Raw genomic sequence first — 27,229 nt, 5'->3', positions numbered from 1 at the left:
CCTGTTTACTACATAGCTTATAGCAGAGACGCTCAACTCTCTATTCAACAACAGCCTCGCCGTAAGGTGGAGGTCTTGAAAAATAAAGCAGTGCTGACTTATGGTTTGGATTTAAAAATAAAATTAACACAGATAGAATAACTCCATTAATGTCAATTCTGTCATTTGTACAAATTTAAATTTAACATATAGCTTTTAATGTTAAGTAATGCACTAATTCTGAAGTTTTGTAACAAACACAGACAGATATGAAAGGGATATGGGTAAAATGTGCCTCCACTAAGCACTGATTGGTTGACTCAGTCATTCTATTTAAAAACTAACACGTTAATGTGAGGTGTGTCTTGGGTGTTTACATATATAAATGTGCTTTTTTAAAATATACCATTTTTTATTTGTAAAAAAAAAAAAATGCCATTTGTACAGAGCCCGCCTGGGGACATGGTGGTTAACTTTTTTTGGCCCAGATTATTGCATTCCCTCGCAATACTATTGTGTTCCCTTGCAATAGTTTTTGCGTTCCCTCGCAATAACCTAATATCATATTAAAGTATGCCTATACTGCCTATCAGAATAACCTAATATCACATTAAAGCTCATGCCTATCAGAGCACACAGTGAGTGGAATCAGGTGGGGGGAGACGGAACACATATGCACACACACATATACACACAGACACACACAGCAGACAGCAACAGGATTCACGACAGATAAGGGAATAGGTTGCATTCAGTCTCCTCCAGCACCTGATTTCACTCACTGTGTGCTCTGATAGGCATGAGCTTTAATGTGATATTAGGTTACTGCAAGGAAACTCAAAAACTATTGCGTGGGAACGCAATAATATTGTGAGGGAACGCAATAATAATGCGAGGGTATGCAAAAGTATTGCAAGGGAACGCAATAATCTGGGCCAAAAAAAATTAACCACCATGTCCCCAGGTGTGCTCCATACGTTTGCAAAAAAAAAAGTCAAGTTATAATTAAATAACCGTCTGATATATCCGGTGTCAAAATAAATAGAACACTTCCATCTCCTGGCGTCCAGATGCTCATACTGCCATGAACACTACTGGCCAGTAGATGGCAGTAGAGACTGTGAAAACTTGCCAAAACAAAATTCCAGATAATCAGTGTCTGCTATGTTTAAGATGTGTACAAACACAATAACAACATCTATAAACCCAGAGAATATATTCACGAGAGTTTTAGGCACAATATACAAAGAGTTTAATGCTGTTGTCCGTGTGGAGCATGATCATAGCATCTCAAATGCATTTCTTCTGTCGTGAATGTACTGAGGGTACCTATAATGCACCTCTCAACACAGAATGTCCACACTAAAACCTTCAAAATTAGTGCATTACTTTAAAACTAAAACATATATCTGATGTTTTCCCTTTATAAAACTTCAGACGTGACATTAATTTAAATAACTTCTCCGAAATTAGTTTGGTTAAAATTCTAACCATAAGTTAAAAATGTATGCCTCTGGATGACTGTATGAGTATGGGTTCAAAAGAAATGAGTTTGTGTTCTTTTCTGTGACATGCTCTCTTTTGCCTACAGAGGATAACGCAGTTTCTTCTGGAACCAGCTCTCCTCTGTTTGCAGAGAATAGAACTGCACATCTACTATAAAACATTTAACAGGTAAGTACTCAACTGATTTTAGACTTAATAAATGTATGTTAATTTTAGACTTAATAAATGTATGTAACTGTTAAGCTTTGTTTAACACATCTGCAAAAATATGTTCGCGGTCTAAAAATTATCGGACCAAAACTTATCGGTAGATAATTGGTCCGATGATGGTTTTCAAAGTTATCTGAAAAGCTAGTCTGATAATGAAAACATTTAGCAGATTAGCGGAACTGTGCCCACCACTGCACACGTGGGTTGTGGACTCACAGCCTGCAATGAGAACACAGTAAATTACTATGTGCACTGAAATACTTCATGAAGGACTCCCAGGAGAAACAGCATGTGACATTTGGACTTACCTGGCAATGACAAAAAGGACACAGCTCACGCCTAAGTAGGCCAAGAGGATGTACACCCAAATGTCGGGCGTCATGGGGTTCAAGAAGGAGAAGAAGCCGTTGTTGGTGGCATTGGGTTTGCGATACAGGATGCTGATGCCCATGCTCATGAATGGTTTGGTGAAGTCAATGACTTTTTCACGCATATAGGTGATGGTGAGAGGAGCCACTGCCAAGTCTGCTCTCTGTAGTGAAGATAAAGCACATTTGGTTAATTTTTTTAATGCAGTAGTGTTGGTATTAAAGACACAGCCAAATGAAAAGAAGGTTTAATGCCTTTTATAAAAAAAAAAAAAAAAACATCACACTCATATATCAAGAAATCAATGTCCCTCCAAAAGTATGTTATTGTATTATTATTTGTCTGATCAGGAATATTCCAAAAAAGGTAAATGCAAATCACTGGTTGAGTTAATAGGGTTATAAAAAGGACTAGTTTGCACGAACTGTCATGAAAATTCAGTAATGTATATCTTATATATTATATTCCAATTCTAAGGTGGAACTATGCCAGTATACAAAGGTATATCTAAATATCTAAAAAGGAAGAGTGAAATAGGAGAGTAGAAAATAGTAGAGTAGAGCCACTTAGGTGCCTGGTCTTGAGAACCAGGGATGGTTGTTGTCATGTTGTCATGTTATCATGTTTAGTTATCATGTTACGGGGTAACAAATGTCATAGAATCCAATGGACGTTGACCTTATTTGACCTTAACTTTGGAGACCAAGCATTCAACATAGTCAAAAGTATTCCATTAATTAATCCTATTAGCTCACCCAATATTTTGCAGCACTTTGTACCAAAATTGCAGCAACTTTAACTTTTGACCCCTATACAAACTGAAATGAACCATTTTTGCCATTCAGTCACACATAGCCCAAAATATACCTTTTTGGAATCTTATGATCAGAAAAGATGATGTGGTATACCTTTCAATATGACTGGAACATTTTTAAATTTTGGCCCCTGTGTAATTTGTCATTGACCCCTGTAGGTCATTAGAGGTCAGTTCCAAGATGGCTCAATATCTGAAAATAAACATCAGTTAATTTAGAATATGTGTGCCAAATTTTGTGCTTTTTTCACAAAAAGCACAATTAATTTGCTGTGCGGCCCAACTAAACTCTCTTCTGAAAGTTAAATGTGCTTGGACATTCATATGCATGAAATATGCAATATATATACTCAACAAAAATATAAACGCAACACTTTTGTTTTTTCTCCCATTTTGTATGAGATGAACTCAAAGATCTAAAATTTTTTCCACATACACAATATCACCATTTCCCTCAAATATTGTTCACAAACCAGTGTAAATCTGTGATAGTGAGCACTTCTCCTTTGCTGAGATAATCCATCCCACCTCACAGGTGTGCCATATCAAGATGCTGATTAGACACCATGATTAGTGCACAGGTGTGCCTTAGACTGCCCACAATAAAAGGCCACTCTGAAAGGTGCAGTTTTGTTTTATTGGGGGGGGATACCAGTCAGTATCTGGTGTGACCACCATTTGCCTCATGCAGTGCAACACATCTCCTTCGCATAGAGTTGATCAGGTTGTCAATTGTGGCCTGTGGAATGTTGGTCCACTCCTCTTCAATGGCTGTGCGAAGTTGCTGGATATTGGCAGGAACTGGTACACGCTGTCGTATACCCCGGTCCAGAGCATCCCAAACATGCTCAATGGATGACATGTCCGGTGAGTATGCCTGCCATGCAAGAACTGGGACATTTTCAGCTTCCAAGAATTGTGTACAGATCCTCGCAACATGGGGCCGTGCATTATCCTGCTGCAACATGAGGTGATGTTCTTGGATGGCACAACAATGGGCCTCAGGATCTCGTCACGGTATCTCTGTGCATTCAAAATGCCATCAATAAAATGCACCTGTGTTCTTCGTCCATAACAGATGCCTGCCCATACCATAACCCCACCACCACCATGGGCCACTCGATCCACAACATTGACATCAGAAAACCGCTCACCCACATGACGCCACACACGCTGTCTGCCATCAGCCCTGGACAGTGTGAACCAGGATTCATCCGTGAAGAGAACACCTCTCCAACGTGTCAAACGCCAGCGAATGTGAGCATTTGCCCACTCAAGTCGGTTACGACGACGAACTGGAGTCAGGTCGAGACCCCGATGAGGACGACGAGCATGCAGATGAGCTTCCCTGAGACGGTTTCTGACAGTTTGTGCAGAAATTCTTTGGTTATGCAAACCGATTGTTTCAGCAGCTGTCCGAGTGGCTGGTCTCAGACGATCTTGGAGGTGAACATGCTGGATGTGGAGGTCCTGGGCTGGTGTGGTTACACGTGGTCTGCGGTTGTGAGGCTGGTTGGATGTACTGCAAATTCTCTGAAACGCCTTTGGAGACGGCTTATGGTAGAGAAATGAACATTCAATACACTGCCAATTGCACGCTCCCTCAAATCTTGCGACATCTGTGGCATTGTGCTGTGTGATAAAACTGCACCTTTCAGAGTGGCCTTTTATTGTGGGCAGTCTAAGGCACACCTGTGCACTAATCATGGTGTCTAATCAGCATCTTGGTATGGCACACCTGTGAGGTGGGATGGATTATCTCAGCAAAGGAGAAGTGCTCACTATCACAGATTTAGACTGGTTTGTGAACAATATTTGAGGGAAATGGTGATATTGTGTATGTGGAAAAAGTTTTAGATCTTTGAGTTCATCTCATACAAAATGGGAGCAAAACCAAAAGTGTTGCATTTATATTTTTGTTGAGTATGAAACATGTCATGAGAATATATTGAAATATTATATTGATCACCACAAAATTTAATGATGCTGCCATTATTTATTTTGTGTTTATGACTACACATTAAGAAGAGAAGCATCTATTCTGTTACAACTCTTCTGTAACGAAGTTGGGCACTTGCTTAATTACCACATAGATACATTCTCTAAAAACTATGCAACTCACAAAGGGAGGCCCTTTTTACTTCTGACTTGCTAAATGACTAAAGAAAAGCGGGGCCAGAACAGAACATAGATAAGGACAATGTACATGACCTTCCCGCAACACTGAATAAAATGATGGAACAGGAAAAGGCTGAGGGTGTGTCCATGTAAAACCTGGCTGTGGCACATACAGTTGTATGCAAAGGTTTGGGCACCCCTGATAATTTTCATGATTTTCCTTTTGAATCATTGGATGTCTGGATCAGAAATTTCAGTTAAATATATCATATAGCAGATGAACATATTTGAGAAGTGAAATGACGTTTCTAGTATTTACAGAAAGTGTACAATAATTATTTAAACAAAATTAGGCAGGTGAATAAATTTGGGCACCCTTGTCATTTTATTGATTTGAATATATTTAGCACTAATTATTGGAACACAAAATTGTTGTTTGGACATAACAAGGGGCAATATGCATGGCTGAAAAAGAACATCACTGGTTGGGGGGAAGATAAGCCTCGTTCTGAGATTCCCTGCCAGATGCACCAAGAAAAACACTTGCTACCTACAGTAAAATTTGGAGTTGGTTCCATTATGCTGTGTGGCTGTGGGGCCAGTGCAGGTACTGGGAATCTTGTTAAAGTTGAGGGTCACATGGATTCCAGTCAATATCAAGAGATTCTTGAGAACAATGTTCATGAATCGGTGACAAAGCGCCGGGGCTGGATCTTTCAGTAAGACGACACTAAACACTGCTCAAAATCTACTAAGGCATTCATGCAGAGGAACAAGTACCACATTCTGGAATGGCCATCTCAGTCCCCAGACGTGAGTATTCTTGAAAATCTGTGGTGTGATTTTAAGCGGGCTGTCCATGCTCAGAAACCAACACATCTGAGATGTTTTGTAAAGAGGAATGGTCCAAAATACCTTCAACCAGAATCTAGACTCTCATTCGGAAGCTATAGGAAGCGTTTACAGGCTGTTATTTCTGCAAATGGAGGATCTACTAAATATTGATGTATTTTTTTTTTTTTCTGTTGGGGTGCCCAAATTTATGCACCTGCCTAATTTTGTTTAAAGAATTATTGCACACTTTCTGTAGTCTATAAACATCATTTCACTTCTCAAATATCACTGTTTTTCTGCTATATGATATATTTAACTGAAATTGCTGATCCAAACAACCAATGATGTATAAAGAAAACTCATGGAAATCAACAGGGGTGCCCAAACTTTTACATACAGCTGTAGATGCCTTACTTTTGGGAGTTGGTGATACACCAGTTGTCTTTCAGGGTGGCTGCCATCTTGGAACCAGGGTGGCTCATATACATTGCAACCCAATCTCATGCCATTTCGTGATGGCATCACGCAAAGTAAATTAATCTATGGTTCTTGCTCCCATCACAAAAATGCAGTGCTTTTCGTGAAGAGAGCATGACAAAAAAGGAGGAGAGTGGGGTGGCCATCACGTTCTCACATACCTGAGCTGTTCAAATTCATTTTGTTGAAGGCAGTTAAACCTTTGAAAGTATCAAAATTTTCTTTGTATTAACACTCTCTTGCTAACATATGACCCACCATGGTCGCAGCTTAGACTGGAAAATGATAAAATGCCTATAGAATGTTTAAGTGTCAGCCTCATTATATGGCCATTGACCGTCTGACATCATCGGAAGGAGCCCGTTGGCCACATCAACTGTTATTTCATCATCCTTGGGTGATCAGACAAAAATGTGGTGTATCTACCCACCCAGATATGGTCACATCCAGGTCTCTGAATCTAAAGCCACCTTGACATTTGCACAAATTTAAACCCCGCACTGTCACACAATTTGTGGTGCCAATGCAACCCGCTTTGTCCCGCTGGATGCCATGCTTTGTGCCGATAGATGCTGTGTCATATAGAATAATTATTTCATAGTGGACGATGCATTTGCTCTAAGAATTTTGCTGATGAAACCATCTCTTATCGCTGGAATCGCAGAGAGATTATCTACAGCTGCAGCTTTGCTCATGTGCTTCATGAGGTGGAGAACGCATTTGGACTTGTCTAAAAGGTAAATATTTATAATATTTATATTGTAATGGTTTGGTAAAACAGTTGCATTTTCATTCCTTCATATGAGAATCTGTAAATTATGTTTATTACAGATTTAACATCTCATCATAATTGTTAAAATGAGCTGTTCAAATGAGTTTGATAAAGTATCTGTAAAATTATTGTTTATTGTGGATGTAACATCTCGTCATACACTCTAAGAAATAAAATGTTGAATTTAATTGATAAAGTTAAGGAACTTTTTCCACATAACTTTGTCAATTAAATGCAACACAATATTGGGATTTAAGTAATAATGTTTCATTTGATTTAATTAATGTCAATGATAATGTTGTTTTGCACTTAATTAACAATGTTATGTGGAAAAAGTTACCCTAACTTTATCAATTAAATTCAACATTTTATGCCTAAGAGTGTATGTTTCATTTCTAAGAGTGTAATCATTCAGATGCGGTGTGGTGTGGTGCGGTGCGGTGCGCTGTGGCAGCGAGATGCATGGACACGCACTGACAAGCAGTGACACACAGTGTTTTCGAATTGATTGCGCAATGTTCACATATATTTCACAAAATTAATGAGTACCAGAGATATTGAACATTTCAAAATTTTCTTTGTGCACTTGCATGCAGCTGTGCACAGCTCACACACAGTTTACAACTGTTTACAATGAGTTTATTCTCTGACACACCAGATTTCATGCCGGGGCTGGGATCAAACTTGGATTATTAGGTATCACTGGAATGACTTAGTTTCAAATGAACAGTTGCTTAAGGAGATTCTAATGAGGAGTATCGCCTGCATCCTGGGGGAACATCAACAACATTTTGGACATATGGCACATTTTCCTGGCTGTGATCCAGCACATAGGTGTTTCAGTTTTGGGTACTCCTTTTTCTATAAAAGGCCAAAGGGATCCCCACATATCACCAGGCTGTGGCAAATACAGTAGATGGCTACTTTCAAGAGGTGGGGATGGACCAGGTTTCTGCCTGGGTGGTTTTCATCTAGGACCAAAGGTGATCTGTGTCATGGTGAATGTGGTGACATATGGGACCAACACATGCTCCTAGACTTGACCTGACCTATATTATGGTGTGTCGAGCACACAGGGTATGTATCAGCCCTCTGATGACTTTCATTGAATCAGTTATTTTGTTCAAACACACACACACACACACCGTAATTAAAAAATGCATAATGCAGTATGTTGATAAAATATTATTTTAATGATATGTTACATAACAATGTTGATGATTCTGTGGCTGTTCTTTACATGAATTCAACCTTGACTGTGTCACATTGTAATAACTGTCACATGACAATAAACAAAGGTCAGGAAGAAAACATTCTCACATTCTGTGCACCAATTTACTGCATCTGTGGCCATCACCGTGGCAGCTAAATAGAGAGTGATCTTTGAAGAGGAAAAACAAAAAAACAAAAAAAATCCCAATGAGTGCATCTGCTGTTTCCCCTTTTAACTATTCAGATTTTTACACACACACCCCTCCCCCCATGTTGTCTATTGCCAAACACAGCTTTAAACCAACCTGCCACTCAGCTGGAAGATCGAGCAGCATGGAATTCCAGACATCCCGACAGTGGGCAAACAGACACGCTGCATGTCCTTGTTCTGCTAACTGCTCAGGACCATAAAAAAAACTGGGCACAAGAAAGATAACCTGATAGTGTCCTGCTGCGTGCCACATGGCTTGGTGTTATCTAGGTTTGCAGATGGTAGGCTCAGAGGCGTTCTCCCTCCGGACCTCTTCACCCTCCTCACCTGGCGACAGTGAGGAGGTTTTGTGCAATTTGGGCTCTTGCAAGCATGCAATTTTACTCCACTGTCTGTACACTATACATACATACCATTAGCAGGTTGCTTCTTCTCTGCAAAATGATAGACAATGGCACGGGGCATGGCAGAGCACAGAATTGATAGGATGGGTGCGTAGTCATTACTTATGCAGGTTCTTTTGAACAGACAGTGGTAAAATTCCTAATGCTAGACTTTACAAGAACTTTGCTATAGCTTCAGCAGAAAACATACAAATGTTTGCGGTATTGTTAATTATGTACAAAAAGCAGCAGTTGAAGATGCAATTGCAAAGAAATTCATTTGCAATGTGATTTTTCTAAAGCTATAGCATGTACTATTTAGGGATGTTGATTACCCTGTGCACTGGCGAATGGGCAAAGCAGGGTGTTACTGTCATGAGTGTGTGTGTGTGTGTGTGTGTGTGTGTGTGTGTGTGTGTGTGTTTGGACAAAAGAAATAAAAAATGCCTGTGTGTATTTACTTAAAACTTTCCTTCAAATTTTACATTGATAGATATCTCGAGGTGATTACATTTTGTAGTGTGGACAAAAGTCACTGTCAAGAAAAAATATGGTGAAAAATCAAGGAAAACACCTTAATTTTTGTACAGTATATCCCAGCAAGAATAGTTGGACCAAACTTGGTGGGAATATTACTTGGACAGATATCTGTAGGCAGTTTGGTCAGTATGTCTAGGAAAACATGGTCAGAAATCAACTTTTTGTATATCTCAACAACCAAGAAGCCCTTATGGATTAGGCAAAGCCTATATTGACCAACAAAACCTGTGTGATTGATTGATATTAATTACTTCATAATGAAATCACAATGAAGTCACTGGAGAAGTTCCTTTTATAGGGATGAGTGAGTACACCACGATCTGTGTCTGTATCTGTTCAACCATCTAAATTATCTGTATCTGTATTCGCAGTGGGCAGGACTTAAACCGGAAGTGGGCATGGTTTAACCCGAAATGGGTTAAACCACAACTTTCTTATTTTAATTTTATCATCAAACTGTGATTTTTTTCAATTATTTATTTATTTTTACTACCTAACATTCTTGGCATTTTTTTCCACACAAAGTTAAACAATATTGATTGAGGTGTGTGTGTGTGTGTGTGTCTGTGTGTGCATGTGTGTCTGTCTGTGCATGTGTGTGTGACTGACTATGTGAGAGGGAGAGAGAGAGGTACTTCAACTGACCAATTTATTTTTATGAACTGCAGTGAGAACGTGTCAGATACTGTATTCTGCCATATTCAATAAAAAAATATTAATATAGGCTACTTTGTGTGTTCAGTTATATATGCGTATGTGTGTAAGTTGTCTGTAAGACTGTTTATTTTTTATGATCTGTGTGAACTTGGTGATTCATGCAAACATCCAGTGATGGCAAACAGGGAAATAATATGTCAGCCTTGTTTAGTATGAGCAAAGTTTTCCAACTGACTTTCTATCACCAGCCAAACTTAGAGCAAGCAAACAGTTAAAAAACAAAAAACAAAACAAAAAAAAAAACGACTGGAGTGGAGGCAGTGACCAATGCGACACGAGTTGTTTTCAGTTCTGTCTTGTCAAATGCACGGTATACGTTATGAAACAAGTTCACCAAGTAACTTTAAATATCATACCATCTGAAACAGAGGTGAGCTGAAGAAAACATAAGGAGTACTGAGAGAGCATTGTGAGGTAGAGTCAAGTCAAGCACAGAGAGAGAGAGATCAGACCTGTCTGTGTGTGCGAGACGCTGCAGAGAGACGAGTCTGTGTAGGGAGGGGCGGGCGCTGTGTGTGACTGGCCAATCACAGAGTGTGAAGACAGTCAGTTAGCCAATGAGGATTTTCCTTCAGCACGAGCACAGCTATTGATGAGTTTTACTTGTAACATGCTCGTACTCGTCAAAAATGCTTTATCCGTACCGGATACTGGCTCAATCCTAGCCTTTTATTAGCGGAAATGTAATATTGCATTCATAACCATCTTCTCATTAGTGTATATTTACATGCAACAACAAATCAGTGTGTTCTCATGAGCTTAGAATGAGCCCTTCACATCTACATGGAAGTGGGTCCACTCACTGAGGCCACCATGTCGCACTGCCATGATTATGCATTGATTATACAGTGGCACAGAAGGGACATATTTGCTATTTCTTTGACATTTTGCAGTACAACTTGAAGACTTAATAAAAAATACTGTCTACTGTTTAGTAGTACAGTCTAAAGAGTTTGAGAATTCTCATTTTTGTGAAGGCTCACATAATTATTGCCAAAAATGTGAAAATGTGAAGGGACCCAAAAATGTGACTGGAGACGACAAAATGCAATCTGCAACCTCACCACTCAACACTAAATCCAACACACTGTAGCTTTAAGTACAGCCTTTACACAGCAATGGATACATAAATCAAGTAATGCAATGTCAAACCACAAGGGCACTCATGAAAGACCCTACATCTGAAAAGGACAAAATTGCCCCGTCAAAATACCTTAAAAATAGATTGTAATGAATTAATATAGTTGTTACAGTTGTTCACAGGAGGCTGAGAAGAGTGAACATTTTTGCTTATGCTCAGTACAAGTATATAGTACATAGTGAGAGCAATGGAGGAGTCCAGTCAAGAGCATAGTGTCTGTGCGTCATCCTATTCAAATGGACATATTACCAACAAACTGGACCTGAATCATGGTTCTCATGTTCTTGTACCAAGACTTCCAAGGGGGGGAGAGAGAGAGAGAGAGAGAGAGAGAGAATGATCCATTATGGTTGTTGGTAGCCTGTGGGGTTTGCGTGAGTCAAGCCACATGTTTTAATCTCCAAAGGTGTGGTTTGCTTTGGCACTGTGACGGCATGTGACCAGCCTTGTCTGGAAGATGAGGAATGATTCTGTCCACCTGTGATAAAACGTCCTCATGTGTATCAGAGCATGTCTTCAATTAATCAGAGGATACTTAAGCCCTCAGAAGACGAGCAATGGGAAATGATGAGCAGCACACTAGAGAGGACATGTACGCTAACATGCCCAACACCTGAACAGGGAAGACAGAGCTGCAGAAAGAAACTGGGATGGTTTGAGACAGCGAGCCAATCCAGTAAGCGGAGGGCCTGAGAATTACACCGGGAACAGTGAGAGGTGAAGTGGAACCGGATAATGACAGAAGGCTTTGGTCTGGGAAGAGCAGTGGAAGCAGACATGATAACGAAGAACTCATGCATTGGCAAAAGAGACAACTGAGGTGGTGCTATAAGTGTTTGATGTGAACCATGTGGGCATGTGCTGACTGCACTTTCACAGTAAATTTTGCAGTGCAAAGTAAACACTGCTGGAACTACATTGCATCCCACTCCAAATAGACTTAAATAAACTCTGATATGTGACAGCTTGCAAATATCATTTGTGTTGGATGTTTAAAGAAGTGACATTCACTGTGTGGTGCCATCCGTTCACATAAGTTGCAGATGGGCTTCACCACAGCAGTGCACACAGAGATGGGCTTCAGCACAACAGTGCCATCTGTGCGTGACAGTGCCAGCCAAGAGCTCATCAATGGAATGGACTGCTGGACATTACATATTTCATCCTGCAGGAAATCATTGTACAACTGGGTGAGTACCCTGTTCCCAGTTTTCTTCCTGTTGTATTTTTTTTTCCTTAGTGAAGCCATACTTGGTTTTGTACATATTATTATTTATTTATTAATATATGGTTTAATTTAATGGAATTTCATTTTATTATTATTTATTGGCTGTTCCTTACTGGATACATTCAGGGGAATATAAATGTTTTGTTATTTTACAGCCTTATTACAAAATGGAGTAAATTAATTTTTCCCTCAAAAGTCGAGTATGGAGTGAGGGGGTGCCTTCTCAGAGCCATCCAATCTCTGTACTCGCAAAGTGAGAGCTGTGTTCGTGTGCTCGGCAGTAAGTCGGACTCGTTTCCGGTGGAGGTTGGCCTCCACCAGGGCTGCGCCTTGTCACCAATCCTGTTTGTGATATTTTTTTTTTGTACACGAGTGAGGGGACGATGGAGCGTGAGATTGGCCGGAGAGTCGGTACAGCAGGGGCGGTATTGCATTCGCTCTACCGCACTGTTGTGATGAAAAGGGAGCTGACCCAAAAGGCGAAGCTCTCGATCTACTGGTCAATCGCCGTTCCTACACTCATGTATGGTCATGAGTGTTGGGTCATGACTGAAAGAACTAGATTGCGGGTACAAACAGCCAAAATGGGCTTCTTCAGGAGGGTGGCTGGTGTCTCCCTTAGAGATAGGGTGAGAAATTTGGTCATCTGTGGGGAGCTCGGAGTAGAGTCGCTGCTCCTTCGCGTTGAAAGGAGCCAGCTGAGGTGGTTTGGGCATCTGGTAAGGATGCCTCCTTTGCGCCTCCCAAGGGAGATGTTCCAGGCACGTCCATCTGGGAGGAGACCCCGGGGAAGACCCAGGATTAGGTGGAGAGATTATATCTCCACACTGGTCTGGGAACGCCTCGGGATCCCCCAGTCAGAGGTGGTCAATGTGGCCCGGAAAAGGGAAGTCTGGGGTCCCCTGCTGGAGCTGTTGCCCCCGCGACCCGAATCTGGAAAAGCGGTTGAAGATGAGAGTCGAGTCACAACACCCCAAAAATTACAACACGAAAAGTTTTTTTTTTTTTTTTGAAAATTTGTTAAAAATAAATAAATAATAATAATAAAAATAACCCCTAAGAAATCACATGTATGACACAAGTATTCACACCCTTTGCTCAATACTTTGTTGATGCACCTTTGGCAGCAATTACAGCGGGGTGTCCAAAGTATTCCAGAAAGGGCCAAGAGGGTGCAGGTTTTCTTTGCAGCCACTGACTCCAGCAGTTGATTTTACTGATTAACATCACTTTGAGCAGATGGGATGAGTTCATCAGTGAAACCACCTGATGGAGTCAGTGGCTGTGGATGAGTGGATGAAAGTCATATTCAATGATGAATCTCGAATCTGCATTGGGCAAGGTGATGATGCTGGAACTTTTGTTTGGTGCCATTCCAATGAGATTTATAAAGATGACTGCCTGAAGAGAACATGTAAATTTCCACAGTCATTGATGATATGGGGCTACATGTCAGGTAAAGGCACTGGGGAGATGGCTGTCATTACATTATCAATAAATGCACAAGTTTACATTGATATTTTGGACACTTTTCTTATCCCATCAATTGAAATGATATTTGGGGATGATGAAATCATTTTTCAAGATGACAATGCATCTTTTTATATATATATATATATATATATATATAGCGCCAAATCACAACAAACAGTTGCCCCAAGGCGCTTGATATTGTAAGGCAAGGCCATACAATAATTATGTAAAAACCCCAACGGTCAAAACGACCCCCTGTGAGCAAGCACTTGGCAACAGTGGGAAGGAAAAACTCCCTTTTAACAGGAAGAAACCTCCAGCAGAACCAGGCTCAGGGAGGGGCAGTGTTCTGCTGGGACTGGTTGGGGTTGAGGGAGAGAACCAGGAAAAAGACATGCTGTGGAGGGGAGCAGAGATCAATCACTAATGATTAAATGCAGAGTGGTGCATACAGAGCAAAAAGAGAAAGAAACACTTAGTGCATCATGGGAACCCCCCAGCAGTCTAAGTCTATAGCAGCATAACTAAGGGATGGTTCAGGGTCACCTGATCCAGCCCTAACTATAAGCTTTAGCAAAAAGGAAAGTTTTAAGCCTAATCTTAAAAGTAGAGAGGGTGTCTGTCTCCCTGATCTGAATTGGGAGCTGGTTCCACAGGAGAGGAGCCTGAAAGCTGAAGGCTCTGCCTCCCATTCTACTCTTACAAACCCTAGGAACTACAAGTAAGCCTGCAGTCTGAGAGTGAAGCGCTCTATTGGGGTGATATGGTAATATGAGGTCCCTAAGATAAGATGGGACCTGATTATTCAAAACCTTATAAGTAAGAAGAAGCATTTTAAATTCTATTCTAGAATTAACAGGAAGCCAATGAAGAGAGGCCAATATGGGTGAGCTATGCTCTCTCCTTCTAGTCCCCGTTAGTACTCTAGCTGCAGCATTTTGAATTAACTGAAGGCTTTTCAGGGAACTTTTAGGACAACCTGATAATAATGAATTACAATAGTCCAGCCTAGAGGAAATAAATGCATGAATTAGTTTTTCAGCATCACTCTGAGACAAGACCTTTCTGATTTTAGAGATATTGCGTAAATGCAAAAGAGCAGTCCTACATATTTGTTTAATATGCGCTTTGAATGACATATCCTGATCAAAAATGACTCCAAGATTTCTCACAGTATTACTAGAGGTCAGGGTAATGCCATCCAGAGTAAGGATCTGGTTAGACACCATGTTTCTAAGATTTGTGGGGCCAAGTACAATAACTTCAGTTTTATCTGAGTTTAAAAGCAGGAAATTAGAGGTCATCCATGTCTTTATGTCTGTAAGACAATCCTGCAGTTTAGCTAATTGGTGTGTGTCCTCTGGCTTTATGGATAGATAAAGCTGGGTATCATCTGCGTAACAATGAAAATTTAAGCAATGCCGTCTAATAATACTGCCTAAGGGAAGCATGTATAAAGTGAATAAAATTGGTCCTAGCACAGAACCTTGTGGAACTCCATAATTAACCTTAGTCTGTGAAGAAGATTCCCCATTTACATGAACAAATTGTAATCTATTAGATAAATATGATTCAAACCACTGCAGCACAGTGCCTTTAATACCTATGGCATGCTCTAATCTCTGTAATAAAATGTTATGGTCAACAGTATCAAAAGCAGCTCTATCTTGCCATAGAGCAAAAACTGTGAAAACATTCCTTGCAAAAACACACATAGGGTCAATGTCATGGCCTGCAAATAGTCCGGATCTTAATCCAATTGAAAATCTTTGGTGGAAGTTGAAAAAAATGGTCCATGACAAGGCTCCAACCTGCAAAGCTGATCTGGCAACAGCAATCAGAGAAAGTTGGAGCCAGATTGATGAAGAGTACTGTTTGTCACTCATTAAGTCCATGCCTCAGAGACTGCAAGCTGTTATAAAAGCCAGAGGTGGTGCAACAAAATACTAGTGATGTGTTGGAGCGTTCTTTTGTTTTTCATGATTCCAGAATTTTTTCCTTAGAATTGAGTGATTCCATATTTTTTCCCTCTGCTTGGTCTAAAAAAGTAACCGTTACTGACTGCCACAATTTTTTTTCCTGATTTCTTATAGTGTTTCTTAAAGCCAGAAAGTTGCCATTTGAAATGACTTTAGTTTTGTGTCATATCTGTGATCTGCTTTTTTTCTACAAAATTAAACAACTGAATGAACATCCTCCAAGGCCGGTGATTCCATAATGTTTGCCAGGGGTTGTACAATGTATGATGCCGCAGGCATTGCACACCTATCTTTCGTCAGTGTTGTCCATTCCTCTTTGCAGCACCTCTCAAGCTCAATCAGGTTGCATGAGAAGCATTGGTGCAAAGCCATTTTCAGATCTCTGTAGAGATATTCAATCGGAATCAGGTCTGGGCTCTGGGTGGGCCACTCAAGGACATTCACAGAGTTGTTCTGAAGCCACTTCTTTGATATCTTGGCTGTGTGCTTAGGGTCATAGTCCTGCTGAAAGATGAACCTTCACCCCAGTCTGAGGTCAAGAGCCCTTTGGAGCAGGCTTTCATCCAGAATATCTCTGTACATTGCTGTATTCATCTTTCCCTCAATACTGACTAGTCTCACAGTTCCTGCCACTAAATAATATCTCCACAGCATGATGCTGCCACCATGTTTCATTGTAGGGATGTTGCCTGGATTCCTCCAGTTTTGAGAGAGAGAGAGTCCTTTGGTGCTTTTTTTTGCAAACTCCAGGCAGACTGTCATGGGCCATTTACTAAGGAATGGCTTCCATCTGGCCACTCCACCTTACAGGTGTGATTGGTGGATTACTGCAGAAATGATTGTCCTCCTGGAAAGTTCTCCTCTTTCCACAGAGGAATGCTGAAGCTCTGACAGAATGACCATTGCGTTCTTGGTCACCTCCCTGACTAAGGCCCTTCCCCCCGATCGCTCAGTTTAGATGGACAGCCAGCTCTAGGAAAAGTCCTGGTGGATCTGAACTTCTTCCATTTATGGATGATGGAGGCCAATGTCCCCATTGGGACCTTCAGAGCAGCAGAAATGTTTCTGTACCCTTCCCCAGATTTGTGCCTCGAGACAATCCTGTGTCAGATGTCTACAGACAATTCCTTTGACTTCATGCTTGGTTTGTTCTCTGATATACACTCTCAACTGTAGAACCTTGTATATAGACAGGTGTGTGCCTTTCCAAATCATGTCCAATCAACTGAATTTCAGTTGATTGATCAGTTTCAGTTCTGGCTGTCTGAAAGTGCTCTATAAACAAAGTTGAGTTTAGTTGAATTTACCCCAGGTGGACACCAATTAAGCTGTAGAAACATCTCAAGGATGATCAATGGAAACAGGATGCATCTGAGCTCAATTTTGAACTTCATGGCAAAGGCTGTTCAAACCTATGTACATGTGATTTCTTCTTTTATTATTATTATTATTATTAATAAATTTTCAAATATCTCTTCAAACCTTTTTTCCACATTGCCATTATGGGTACTGTGTGTAGAATTTTTTGTTCATATTGGAATAAGAGTACCACATAACAAAATGTGGAAAAAGTGAAGAGCTGTGAATACTTTCCGTATGCACTGTTTCCCACACATTTTCACCCGTGAGGTGGTGATGACGTCACCAACATCAAAATGGCGGATTATTCAAGCAAGAATTTGTATCAACAGGATGTAGTACTTAACATTTTCTGCCATATGCAAAACTCACCATGACAAAAAAGTTGCTATAAATTTTGGCTATAGTGGCAGAGCAGGTTGTCCACAAATCAGAAGGTTGGTAGATTAAACTGTGCCTATAGTATATTCTCACATTGCTCGCAGTCACAACCACATGTATGAGAATAGAATAAACAATAATCAATAATCAAACCTTATTTCTCAACAGATATATTGCTTTTAGCTTACTGAACTTGCAACTGAGAGTTGCATGTTCTCTTGCTACTGATTTCCTGCACTTGATTGGTAACTACAGTGATGAATTAAACAACTGGATATCCAACCTGGTTATGCTATAGGTGATAATCAGGTAATCATGGCATTATTGATTCTCGTAAACCATTGTAAAGTTTTTGAAAATGTTCAAAAAAAATTGTGAGGTCGTGACCTACTGTAATTCACAAAAGTTAACAATTGGATTGTAATCTGTGCAGACAGGGGGGACATGCATCTGTTACTTTAACTTTATTGATGGCTTTGCTTTTTATTTCAATACTGCAATTGGAAATAAATACTTTTTGCTTGAATGTGGATTTGGCTGTGCAATCACTTTGATGCCAAATTAAAATCAGAGGCTAAAATTAAAATGGAATGCAGGTTGTTTTTGTTTTGGGGAGGAGCGATGTCATTGACCTGAGCAGGAAATCATCATGTGCAGTGGTGTGCAGTAGCTGTGTGCCAGGGGTGGGAGGAGATTAGCAAGGCTTGTCAAGATGCACGGTGGCTCACCTGGATGCACAGAGGCTCAGCCTGACCCACAGGAGCACTGTTCTGAAGCACACGGCTCATTGTTCTGGCTCATTGTTTGCTTAGGCCATATGGAGTGCTTGTTGCATACTGGTGTCGCTGACCAAACTCTACCCCCTAAAAATCGGTCACCCCTGCCTTCACTGCAAAATACTTTCATAATAGAAGGTGGGGGAGTGCGACAGCAGCATGTCTGTGTCTAACGTGCTGCTGTGCATATGTCATTTCAGAGTGTCAACAGCGAATCATAGATTATCGCCTCGTTTCTGCTTAAAACTGACGTTTTACTTTGTCATCTGATAGTTAATAATCACAATGTTCCCTTTGATCGGTTTGGGTGTAGAGAGTCAGACTCAGAGAGTCAGACTCAGATGTGCTGCTGCTGCGCTCTGATCGCTCCCCCACTGAATTTATGTAGAAATGATTGTTGTACAAAAGCTTCAGATATCTGTCGCTGAGATAGATGATAACTGGAGTGCAGTTTTAAGCAGAAATGAAGGGATAATCGGTGAATTGTTGCTGACGCTCCAAAATGATGCATGAGCAGTGAAGGCAGGGGGAACTGAGTTTTAGTGGGGGCGTTCGGTCGGTGACACCAGCACTGGACCACACACCGTGTGTCTATTTTATTTGTCCAGATAACATTATTATTTCATCAGTGCCTCTTGTGATAAATAATGTCCCCTTGAATATGGAATGTGCAGCTCAGTTACTTTGATGATGTCCTCCTACAGTCAAAGAAATTAATATTCAATGCAGATTATGTTATTTGTGCAGTGAATGCACCAGTCTGTGTGTGCAGTTCACTCACTGTTCACTGACCTCTTTAAATCTCTTCTGGAAATATGCAGTTATAATCCCATGAAAGATGTGCCATACTCTTCAGCAGAACACATTTTCTAATGTTAACAGATAGCATTTTAATTTTGCAACGTGTTGTTATATCACAGACATTAGCACATATGGACAGATGTTGCTTTCTATCAGCAGTGATTATCAGGGGGTGTGTTTGATCTGCTTTTATTTCTTTGCTTTGATCTGTTTTTGTCTGTTGGTTGCCTTCCTTATACATATACTGGTAATTATGCTTTGTTTCTTTGCCAGATGGATGCGCCTTGTGCCTTCTTTCCAGATCTGCCTCATCGTGTTCTCGACCTCCTGCCCGTTTGTTCCGACCTTGTTTAAGCCTGATGATTATATTACTGCTGCTGTGTTTACTGGACTGCCTTCCCGTGTACCGACCACTGCTTGCCACGCCACTAAAGTTTTTCAACCAGAGCTGTGTTTGTAAGCCTTGCATATGTGTCCTAACCAACCCGCCTGTCAGTGATATGGTCATAACTGTGTCACACATAGAACTCTAGACTTCTGCTGTGGGCAATCGGACTCGATTACCTCATAGTTGGAATCTGGAAGTCAATCTGGGCCAAAAACTGGGAACGGGAAACCGGTCTTACTCATGGTGTCTGTTTTAGAACAGATCAAGCTTTATCATCAGGTTGTTGCTAATAAACATGAAAATTTGCAGCTTCACAATATTTTCAACCATTTACCAACAAGTTTTCCAAAACTAAAAATGCACACACCATCAGACATGGCTGAAAAGGCCATGCTTGTGTGTGGTTGCCCAGAACAGCGTTTGACCCGGGGGTGCTTTGACAGACAGGACAGACATATTTGCTGTTGCGGCAGTTGAACTTGTGCCCTTCCAACGATGGGTCAGTCAATCACACCATCATGGTACTTCAGATAAAACTCAAAATCACACTTTTCAATCCTCAAATACTAAATGGCCTTCATATGAAATCCCTCGGGTGTACAACTGTGTGGATGAGGACCCAATCAGGCCTGATTTCATTCAACTATCTATCTTTGGAGACAAAGAAGAAGCACTGCTGCACTAACCTTTCACTGTATCTGTCGAAGCAAAGACTAATTGCCATGGGAGAAACAAATGATGTGTTAAGAATGCTATTAACATTTGCATCACAGCATGATTAAAGTGATCATCTATTGTGACTAAATTAAGTTTAACAAGGCCTGTTGCATCATTTAGCAGCTTCTGAACAATGCCCTTTGGCGCCGTGGTGAGCTTTGCCACTACCAAGAGGGAATTATGTGTTGTATGTACACAATGCTAAAATATTGCACTTGGCAATACAACATTTGATCAGTGGAAAAACAGAACACATGTCTGAATGCACATTTTAAAAAATAAATAAATAACTAAATAATCCAAAATTGTCTGTCGTTGTGTATTATGCACTTCATAAGGGCAACTTTCCAAATTTCAGCACCAGAGCTGTTCGTCTTATTTTCCTTTTACACTTCATTGTGCCAGCCGCAGACATATGCACCCCTGTGGCATACAAATGGTACCACTGTGGCACACCAAAAAAACAAAAATAGTTACCGCATTCTGAAGTCATGGGAGTCAGCACTTATTTTGAACATCTTCAGGATATGCTCTACAGCTGATTTTCACCTCAGTACACCTTGCAAACACCCATTTTTCTGCAACATTTTGTTGTGAACCTATGCAGGGTGGTTGCAACCCCCATTTAGACTGGGCCCTAAGCAGACCAGTTGTCCATTGCCATATCCTAAATGGAGTCATCAAGCTGTCACAGCCAGGAGATTTGAGGTCTTCTCATGGTGTTGTCCAGTTGCGGTGGCCCAAAGCACTGAGGTACCTACTCACTGGATCACACACATGAAAATGTGCAACATAGTTTTTTTTTTTTTTTTTCGCATAACTGACATTCTCTCATGATGCATCTAGATCACCCTAAGTAACTGCTAATTTGGCACAAAGTAATTGCAGCAAAATCCAAGGGTCCTCTGGAGAAAATTAATATTAAAGACATTCAGTCATTTACTTTGGTCAATTATTGTCATCCAGATCTCTTAACCGCACAGTAACAGTAGCATGTCACTGGGTGTTCACAGCTGTTCACCACCCCCTCACCTGAGTCACTAGGTAATGCCCACACCTCGCTTGATTTGTGAGCCAACCAAAAGGTTTGTGTGGCAAACTTCCTCCCCAAATAGTCAGACAAGTGCCTCGTACCCCTCACCATGTAGTGTCCGCGACTCAGAATGTGTGAAACGTCTGACAACTTGTAAGCGATTGACATACATTTTTGCTCACACACCTGTCTACATATTAGGTCTCATAGTTGACAGTGCATGTCAGAGCACAAACCAAGCATGAAGTCAAAGGACTTTGCTGGCTCACAGATCTGGTAACTTGCCCCCTTGACGGATTGTTTGCTGTTGTGACGCACCTTCTGAACTTTACACAGTTGTATATGTTTCTTTTATTTCTGTTTAGCACTCTTCTGGTTGTTAAGTGTATCTACTCTGAACCTTATTTAACTACAGTCCTGTTGTGAATCACTAGCGGTTAGCATTCGCTAGCGGTTAGCATTCGCTAGCGGTTAGCATTCGCTAGCGGTTAGCTTGCGTTAGCTAGTTTGACCCCCCCTTTTTTAATACTTGTTAGTGTTTTTAGTGTAACTGTTGCAAATTTTTTCTTGTGTTAATCTTAGGAGTGGTTTACTTGTATGAGTGTTTTTTTTCTGTTCCTACAAGTCTAATACTTCTGCTACTCTTTCGGTGTAACTGCTGTGAATTTTAATTCATTTATTTACATCTGTGTGGATCCTGTGTGAGCCTTAGGAGTGTTAGCTTATCCATTATTGGTTAGCTCGTGCTTGCTTGGCAATACTAGGGATGTCCCGATCCAATCACGTGATCGGAAATTGGGCCCGATCACGTGGTTTCAGACTTGATCGAAATCGGACGTTGCATCCCGATCAGGAATCCGATATAAATTTTATCCTCATTATTTTGATCAGTGCTATTTGAGGCTCATTACTGCAGATTAATGGGCCTTTCACGCATCGGAAGCGTCAGAGGCGTGATACACGTTGCTTTTGTAGAGGCGTCAGAAGCGTCTCTTTAGCTCAGCTTTTGACGTGACACTTCTGACAGTAGCGCGCATTGCCTCTTGTCGGCAGGCTGACGCGGTCAAAGTTCAACCCAATCTTCTTTTTTTTTTAATTGAACAAAAGAAAAAACATAAGTTCAACCGGACAGAGGTGGGGGGAGTTACGCGCGCAAAGTTTCTTTCGCAGAACTGCTGTTTGTGTGTTTACGCGCTCAGCCTGACGCCCCGATGGAATGACAAGAGGATGATGAACACTTTCCCACCGAAACTCTTGCTCAGTCATCCTTCCGTGCGCAGCAGGACCCGGTGCTGACCAAGTCCTCAGTATGATGATCAGTCATCTGATTAACAAAAAGAAAAAAACAAATTGTCCTGTGATCGTTTGTCTGCAAAACGGAGCGAGAGATGGTGTGCGCATGAACGACATGCACACTCATCACATTTAGGAGCACGTCTTAAAGAACTTCCGTCTTCATTCACATTCACTGCGCTGCTCTGAACTTGTTGAACACTGATAAAGCATCAGATGGGTACACTGAGGACTGTCAGGATGCAAATGTAACCTGTTTTTTTTTCTTTTACTTTTCAAGTTGACTTTTGAACTTTCGATGCTGAGCTGTGACGTAGCTTTGCGCTGTCCAATAGGAATGACGTGTCGGGCCAAAACACGGAAGACTAGTGGCAGAAACCACTGATCTGTACAAGTGGTAAATGGACTGCATTTATAAAGCGCTTTTCCATCTGCATCAGACACTCAAAGCGCTTTACAATAATGCCTCACATGCACCCCGATGTCAGGGTGCTGCCATACAAGGTGCTCACTACACACTGGGAGCAATAGGGGATTAAAGACCTTGCCCAAGGGCCCTTAGTGATTTTCCAGTCAGGCGGGGATTTGAACCACAGATCAGTGCAGAAACAACGTGTCTGAAGAAAAATCCTTGGAAATTTTTTTTTTTGTTGTTGTTGTTGTTTGTTACCTCAAAATTTCTGATTACTGTTTAAAAAAAGTTTAGAACACTTGTAATTAAAATAGCTAAATCAATAAATGGTTCTTTAAAAACCTTTCATCTATAAATTAAAACCACCTGTTATTTCAGATTAGATAATTTCTTGTTTAACATAAGGAACCTTTGACATTTATTTATTTTTTTTAGACAAATCAAATAACATGGAAATTTGTACATTTTTTAAGTCTGGTAGATTATTACTTGATTAACTCAGCCACATGGGGTGTGCAGCCAGTACATTCTGAGTGCCGGTCCCAAGCCCGGATAAATGAGGAGGGTTGCGTCAGGAAGGGCATCCGGCGTAAAACAAGCCAACCCAACTATGCAGACTCAGAATCGAATTCCCATACCGGACCGGTCGCGGCCCGGGTTAACAATGTCCGCCACCGGTGCTACTGCCCAACAGGGTGCCGGTGGAAATTGGGCTACTGCTGGGCGAAGACAATGAAAAAGAGGAGGAAAATGTTGCCACGAACAGCGGGAGAAGAAGAAAACTAGAAGGGTGGAAATGAGAGTGGGGACTTTGAATGTTGGTAGTATGACTGGTAAAGGGAGACTGTTGTGTGAATTTTAGCGAGCAGGTGAGAGAAGCATTAGTTGGAGGGGAAGCAATTTTGGACAACTGGAAAAATACTGCAGATGTGGTGAGGGAGACAGCTAGGGCAGTACTGGGTATGACATCTCGACAGTGGAAGGAAGACAAGGAGACTTGGTGGTGGAATGAAGAGGTCCAGGAAAGCATAAGGAGAAAGAGGTTGGTGAAAACGTTTTGGGATAGTCGGAGAGATGAAGAAAGTAGACAGGAGTACAAGGATATGCGGCGTAAGGCGAGAAGAGAAGTGGCAAAAGCAAAGGAAAAGGCATATTGCGAGCTGTACAAGAAGTTGAATAGTAAGGAAGGAGAAAAGGACTTGTACCGATTGGCCAGACAAAGGGACAGAGCTGGAAAGGATGTGCAGCAGGTTAGGGTGGTAAAACATGCACATGGTAATGTGCTGACAAGTGAGGAGTGTGTGCTGAGAAGGTGGAGGGAATATTTTGAAGAGTTGATGAATAAAGAAAATGAGCGAGAGAAATGGCTGGATGATGTGGTGAGAGTAAATCAGGAAGTAAAAGAGATTAGCAAGGAAGAAGTGAGGGCTGCTATGAAGAGGATGAAGAGTGGAAAGGCAGTTGGTCCATATGACATTCCAATGGAAGCATGGAAATGTCTAGGAGAGATGGCAGTAGAGTTTCTAACCAGATTGTTTAATAAAATCTTGGAAAGTGAGAGGATGCCTGAGGAGTGGAAACGAAGTGTGCTGGTTCCTATTTTCAAGAACAAGGGTGATGTGCAGAGCTGCAGTAACTACAGAGGCATAAAGCTGATCAGCCACAGCATGAAGTTATGGGAAAGAGTAGTAGAAGCTAGGCTTAGAAAACAGGTGAAGATCTGTGAGCAGCAATATGGTTTCATGCCGAGAAAGAGCACTACAGATGCAATGTTTGCTCTGAGAATACTGTTGGAAAAGTACAGAGAAGGACAGAAAGAGTTACATTGTGTGTTTGTGGACTTAGAAAAAAGCTTATGATAGGGTGCCAAGAGAAGAGTTGTGGCATTGTATGAGGACGTTTGGAGTGGCAGAGAAGTATGTTAGGGTAGTGCAGGACATGTACAAGAATAGTGTGACAGCGGTGAGATGCGCAGTCGGAATGACAGAATCATTCAAGGTGGAGGTGGGATTACACCAAGGATCAGCTCTGAGTCCTTTCTTGTTTGCAGTGGTGATGGACAGGTTGACAGATGAGATCAGACAGGAGTCCCCATGGACTATGATGTTTGCAGATGACATTGTGATCTGTAGTGAGAGTAGAGAGCAAGTTGAGACTAGTCTGGAGAAGTGGCGATATGCTTTGGAGAGAAGGGGAATGAAAGTCAATAGAAGCAAGACTGAGTACATGTGTGTGAATGAGAGGGAGCCCAGTGGAATAGTGCAGTTACAAGGAGTAGAAGTGGTGAAAGTAGATGAGTCTGTTGTGTGGGCCGCTGAAGAGGAGGTACTGCTGGCCCACCACCACCAGAGGGCGCCCTGCCTGGAGTGCGGGCTCCAGGCACCAGAGGGCGCTGCCGCATCATGGGAGTAATCTGGGTGACAGCTGTCACCCATCACCAAACACAGCTGTTTCCACTCAGCACCGAGGTATATCAGGAGGACGGCGTCTCCACCTCAGTGCCGAGATATCACCTAAGACCAAGTACCGGATCCGACGAGCGGAGGCAGTGGCCACCTGGGAAGTCGGGACTTGGCGGTTCCAGTATTTCCAGGGTTCGGTGGCAGAGGAGATCTGGGTGGTTCCGGTTCGACTGAGACGGACGTCTCCTACCTTCGAGCCTGCCCACACGACACCAGCGGATTCGACCCTAAATTGTGTTTGTTGTATTACTCTTGCTTGTTCAGTAGTAAATCTTGTTATTTACTTTCTCCATTGTCCGTTCATTGCGCCCCCTGTTGTGGGTCCGTGTTCCAACACTTTCACAACAGGATATCTCGGCCAGCGTCATGGACCCCGAGGGGCGTCAACCGGCTGTTGAACGGCCAATGGAAGACCAAGACGCGGCGGAGGCTTCGGGAGGGGTAATCGGCGAGTTGCAGCGGATCCTCACCGCTTTCACCTCTCGGATCGATTCAATGACCGAGCAATACGTTCTCCTAAACCGCAGGGTGGAGGCTCTCGCCGCACAAGTGGAGGCGCGCCCTTCGGGCGCCGCTGCGGCTCTCCCTCCCGAGGACCCTGCGCGTGAAAGTGACGTTCCACTGGTCGTTCAACGGCCCCTTCCTCCGTCCCCAGAAGCATACATAAGCCCTCCAGAACCGTACGGAGGCTGTGTGGAGACGTGCGCGGATTTTCTGATGCAGTGTTCGCTCGTCTTCGCACAGCGTCCCGTAATGTACGCGACTGATGCTAGCAAAGTAGCTTATGTAATAAATCTGCTTCGCGGGGAGGCACGCGCTTGGGCTACAGCGCTCTGGGAGCAGAACTCACGGCTCCTTCATACGTACGTTGGGTTTGTACGGGAGCTCAGAACGGTGTTCGACCATCCCAACAGAGGAGAGTCCGCTTCAACCGCGCTACTGTCAATGAGACAGGGGCGTCGGAGCGCAGCTGCCTATGCAGTCGCCTTCCGCATCGCGGCGGCGAGATCCGGCTGGAATAGCACTGCCCTCCGCACCGCCTTTGTAACGGACTGTCACTGGTCCTAAAAGAGCATCTGGTGGCGAAGGACGAACCGCGGGACTTAGACGGGCTCATCGATCTAGTCATACGACTCGACAACCGGTTAGAAGAACGCCGTCGGGAACGAGGCGAAGGGCGTGGCCAGGCACGCGTCGTCCCTCTCCCTTCCGGTTCCGATCGAGCACCGCCTTCCCCACGCTCCACAGCCCCTGCGCTCCGTGGGGTCACAGCTCCCCCTACTGACGAAGCTAGGGACACGAGTAGGGCAACATTTAGGGCACCAGATGCACAGAGGAGATGGACCCACGGAGCGTGTCTTGTTTGTGGTTCAATAGAGCACCATGTGAGAGACTGCCCCGAGCGGTCAAACGCCAAATGCCCGCCCCTAGAGACTGGGCCAGGGGTGGGTCAAAACATTCACGTGGGACACACCCACATTGCTACACGACTCCCAGTCACGATCCTGTTTGAGGATTCAACCCTGAAGGCCCCAGCACTGGTGGACACGGGCTCTGAGGGGAATCTGCTTGACAGTAGATGGGCCAGGGAGATAGGGCTCCCTCTGGTGGCTCTTACCTCGCCTGTGCAGGTTCGGGCACTAG

General features: G+C 42.3%; 1 protein-coding gene across 1 annotated transcript in view; it reads right to left on the bottom strand.

The window, feature by feature from the left end:
- The window catches only part of LOC117513832 (glutamate receptor ionotropic, kainate 3), a 466,610-nt gene that overhangs the window by 68,909 nt on the left and 370,472 nt on the right, over positions 1–27,229 (bottom strand). The window contains 1 exon segment of the mRNA XM_034174062.1: positions 2,004–2,227. Within this exon segment, the coding sequence (XP_034029953.1) occupies positions 2,004–2,227 (224 nt within the window).

The sequence above is a fragment of the Thalassophryne amazonica genome, chromosome 7 (assembly GCF_902500255.1).
Source record: "Thalassophryne amazonica chromosome 7, fThaAma1.1, whole genome shotgun sequence".
Taxonomy (NCBI): domain Eukaryota; kingdom Metazoa; phylum Chordata; class Actinopteri; order Batrachoidiformes; family Batrachoididae; genus Thalassophryne; species Thalassophryne amazonica.
Note: the sequence above shows the minus strand (reverse complement) of the source record. Positions and strands in the feature narration are given on the sequence as shown.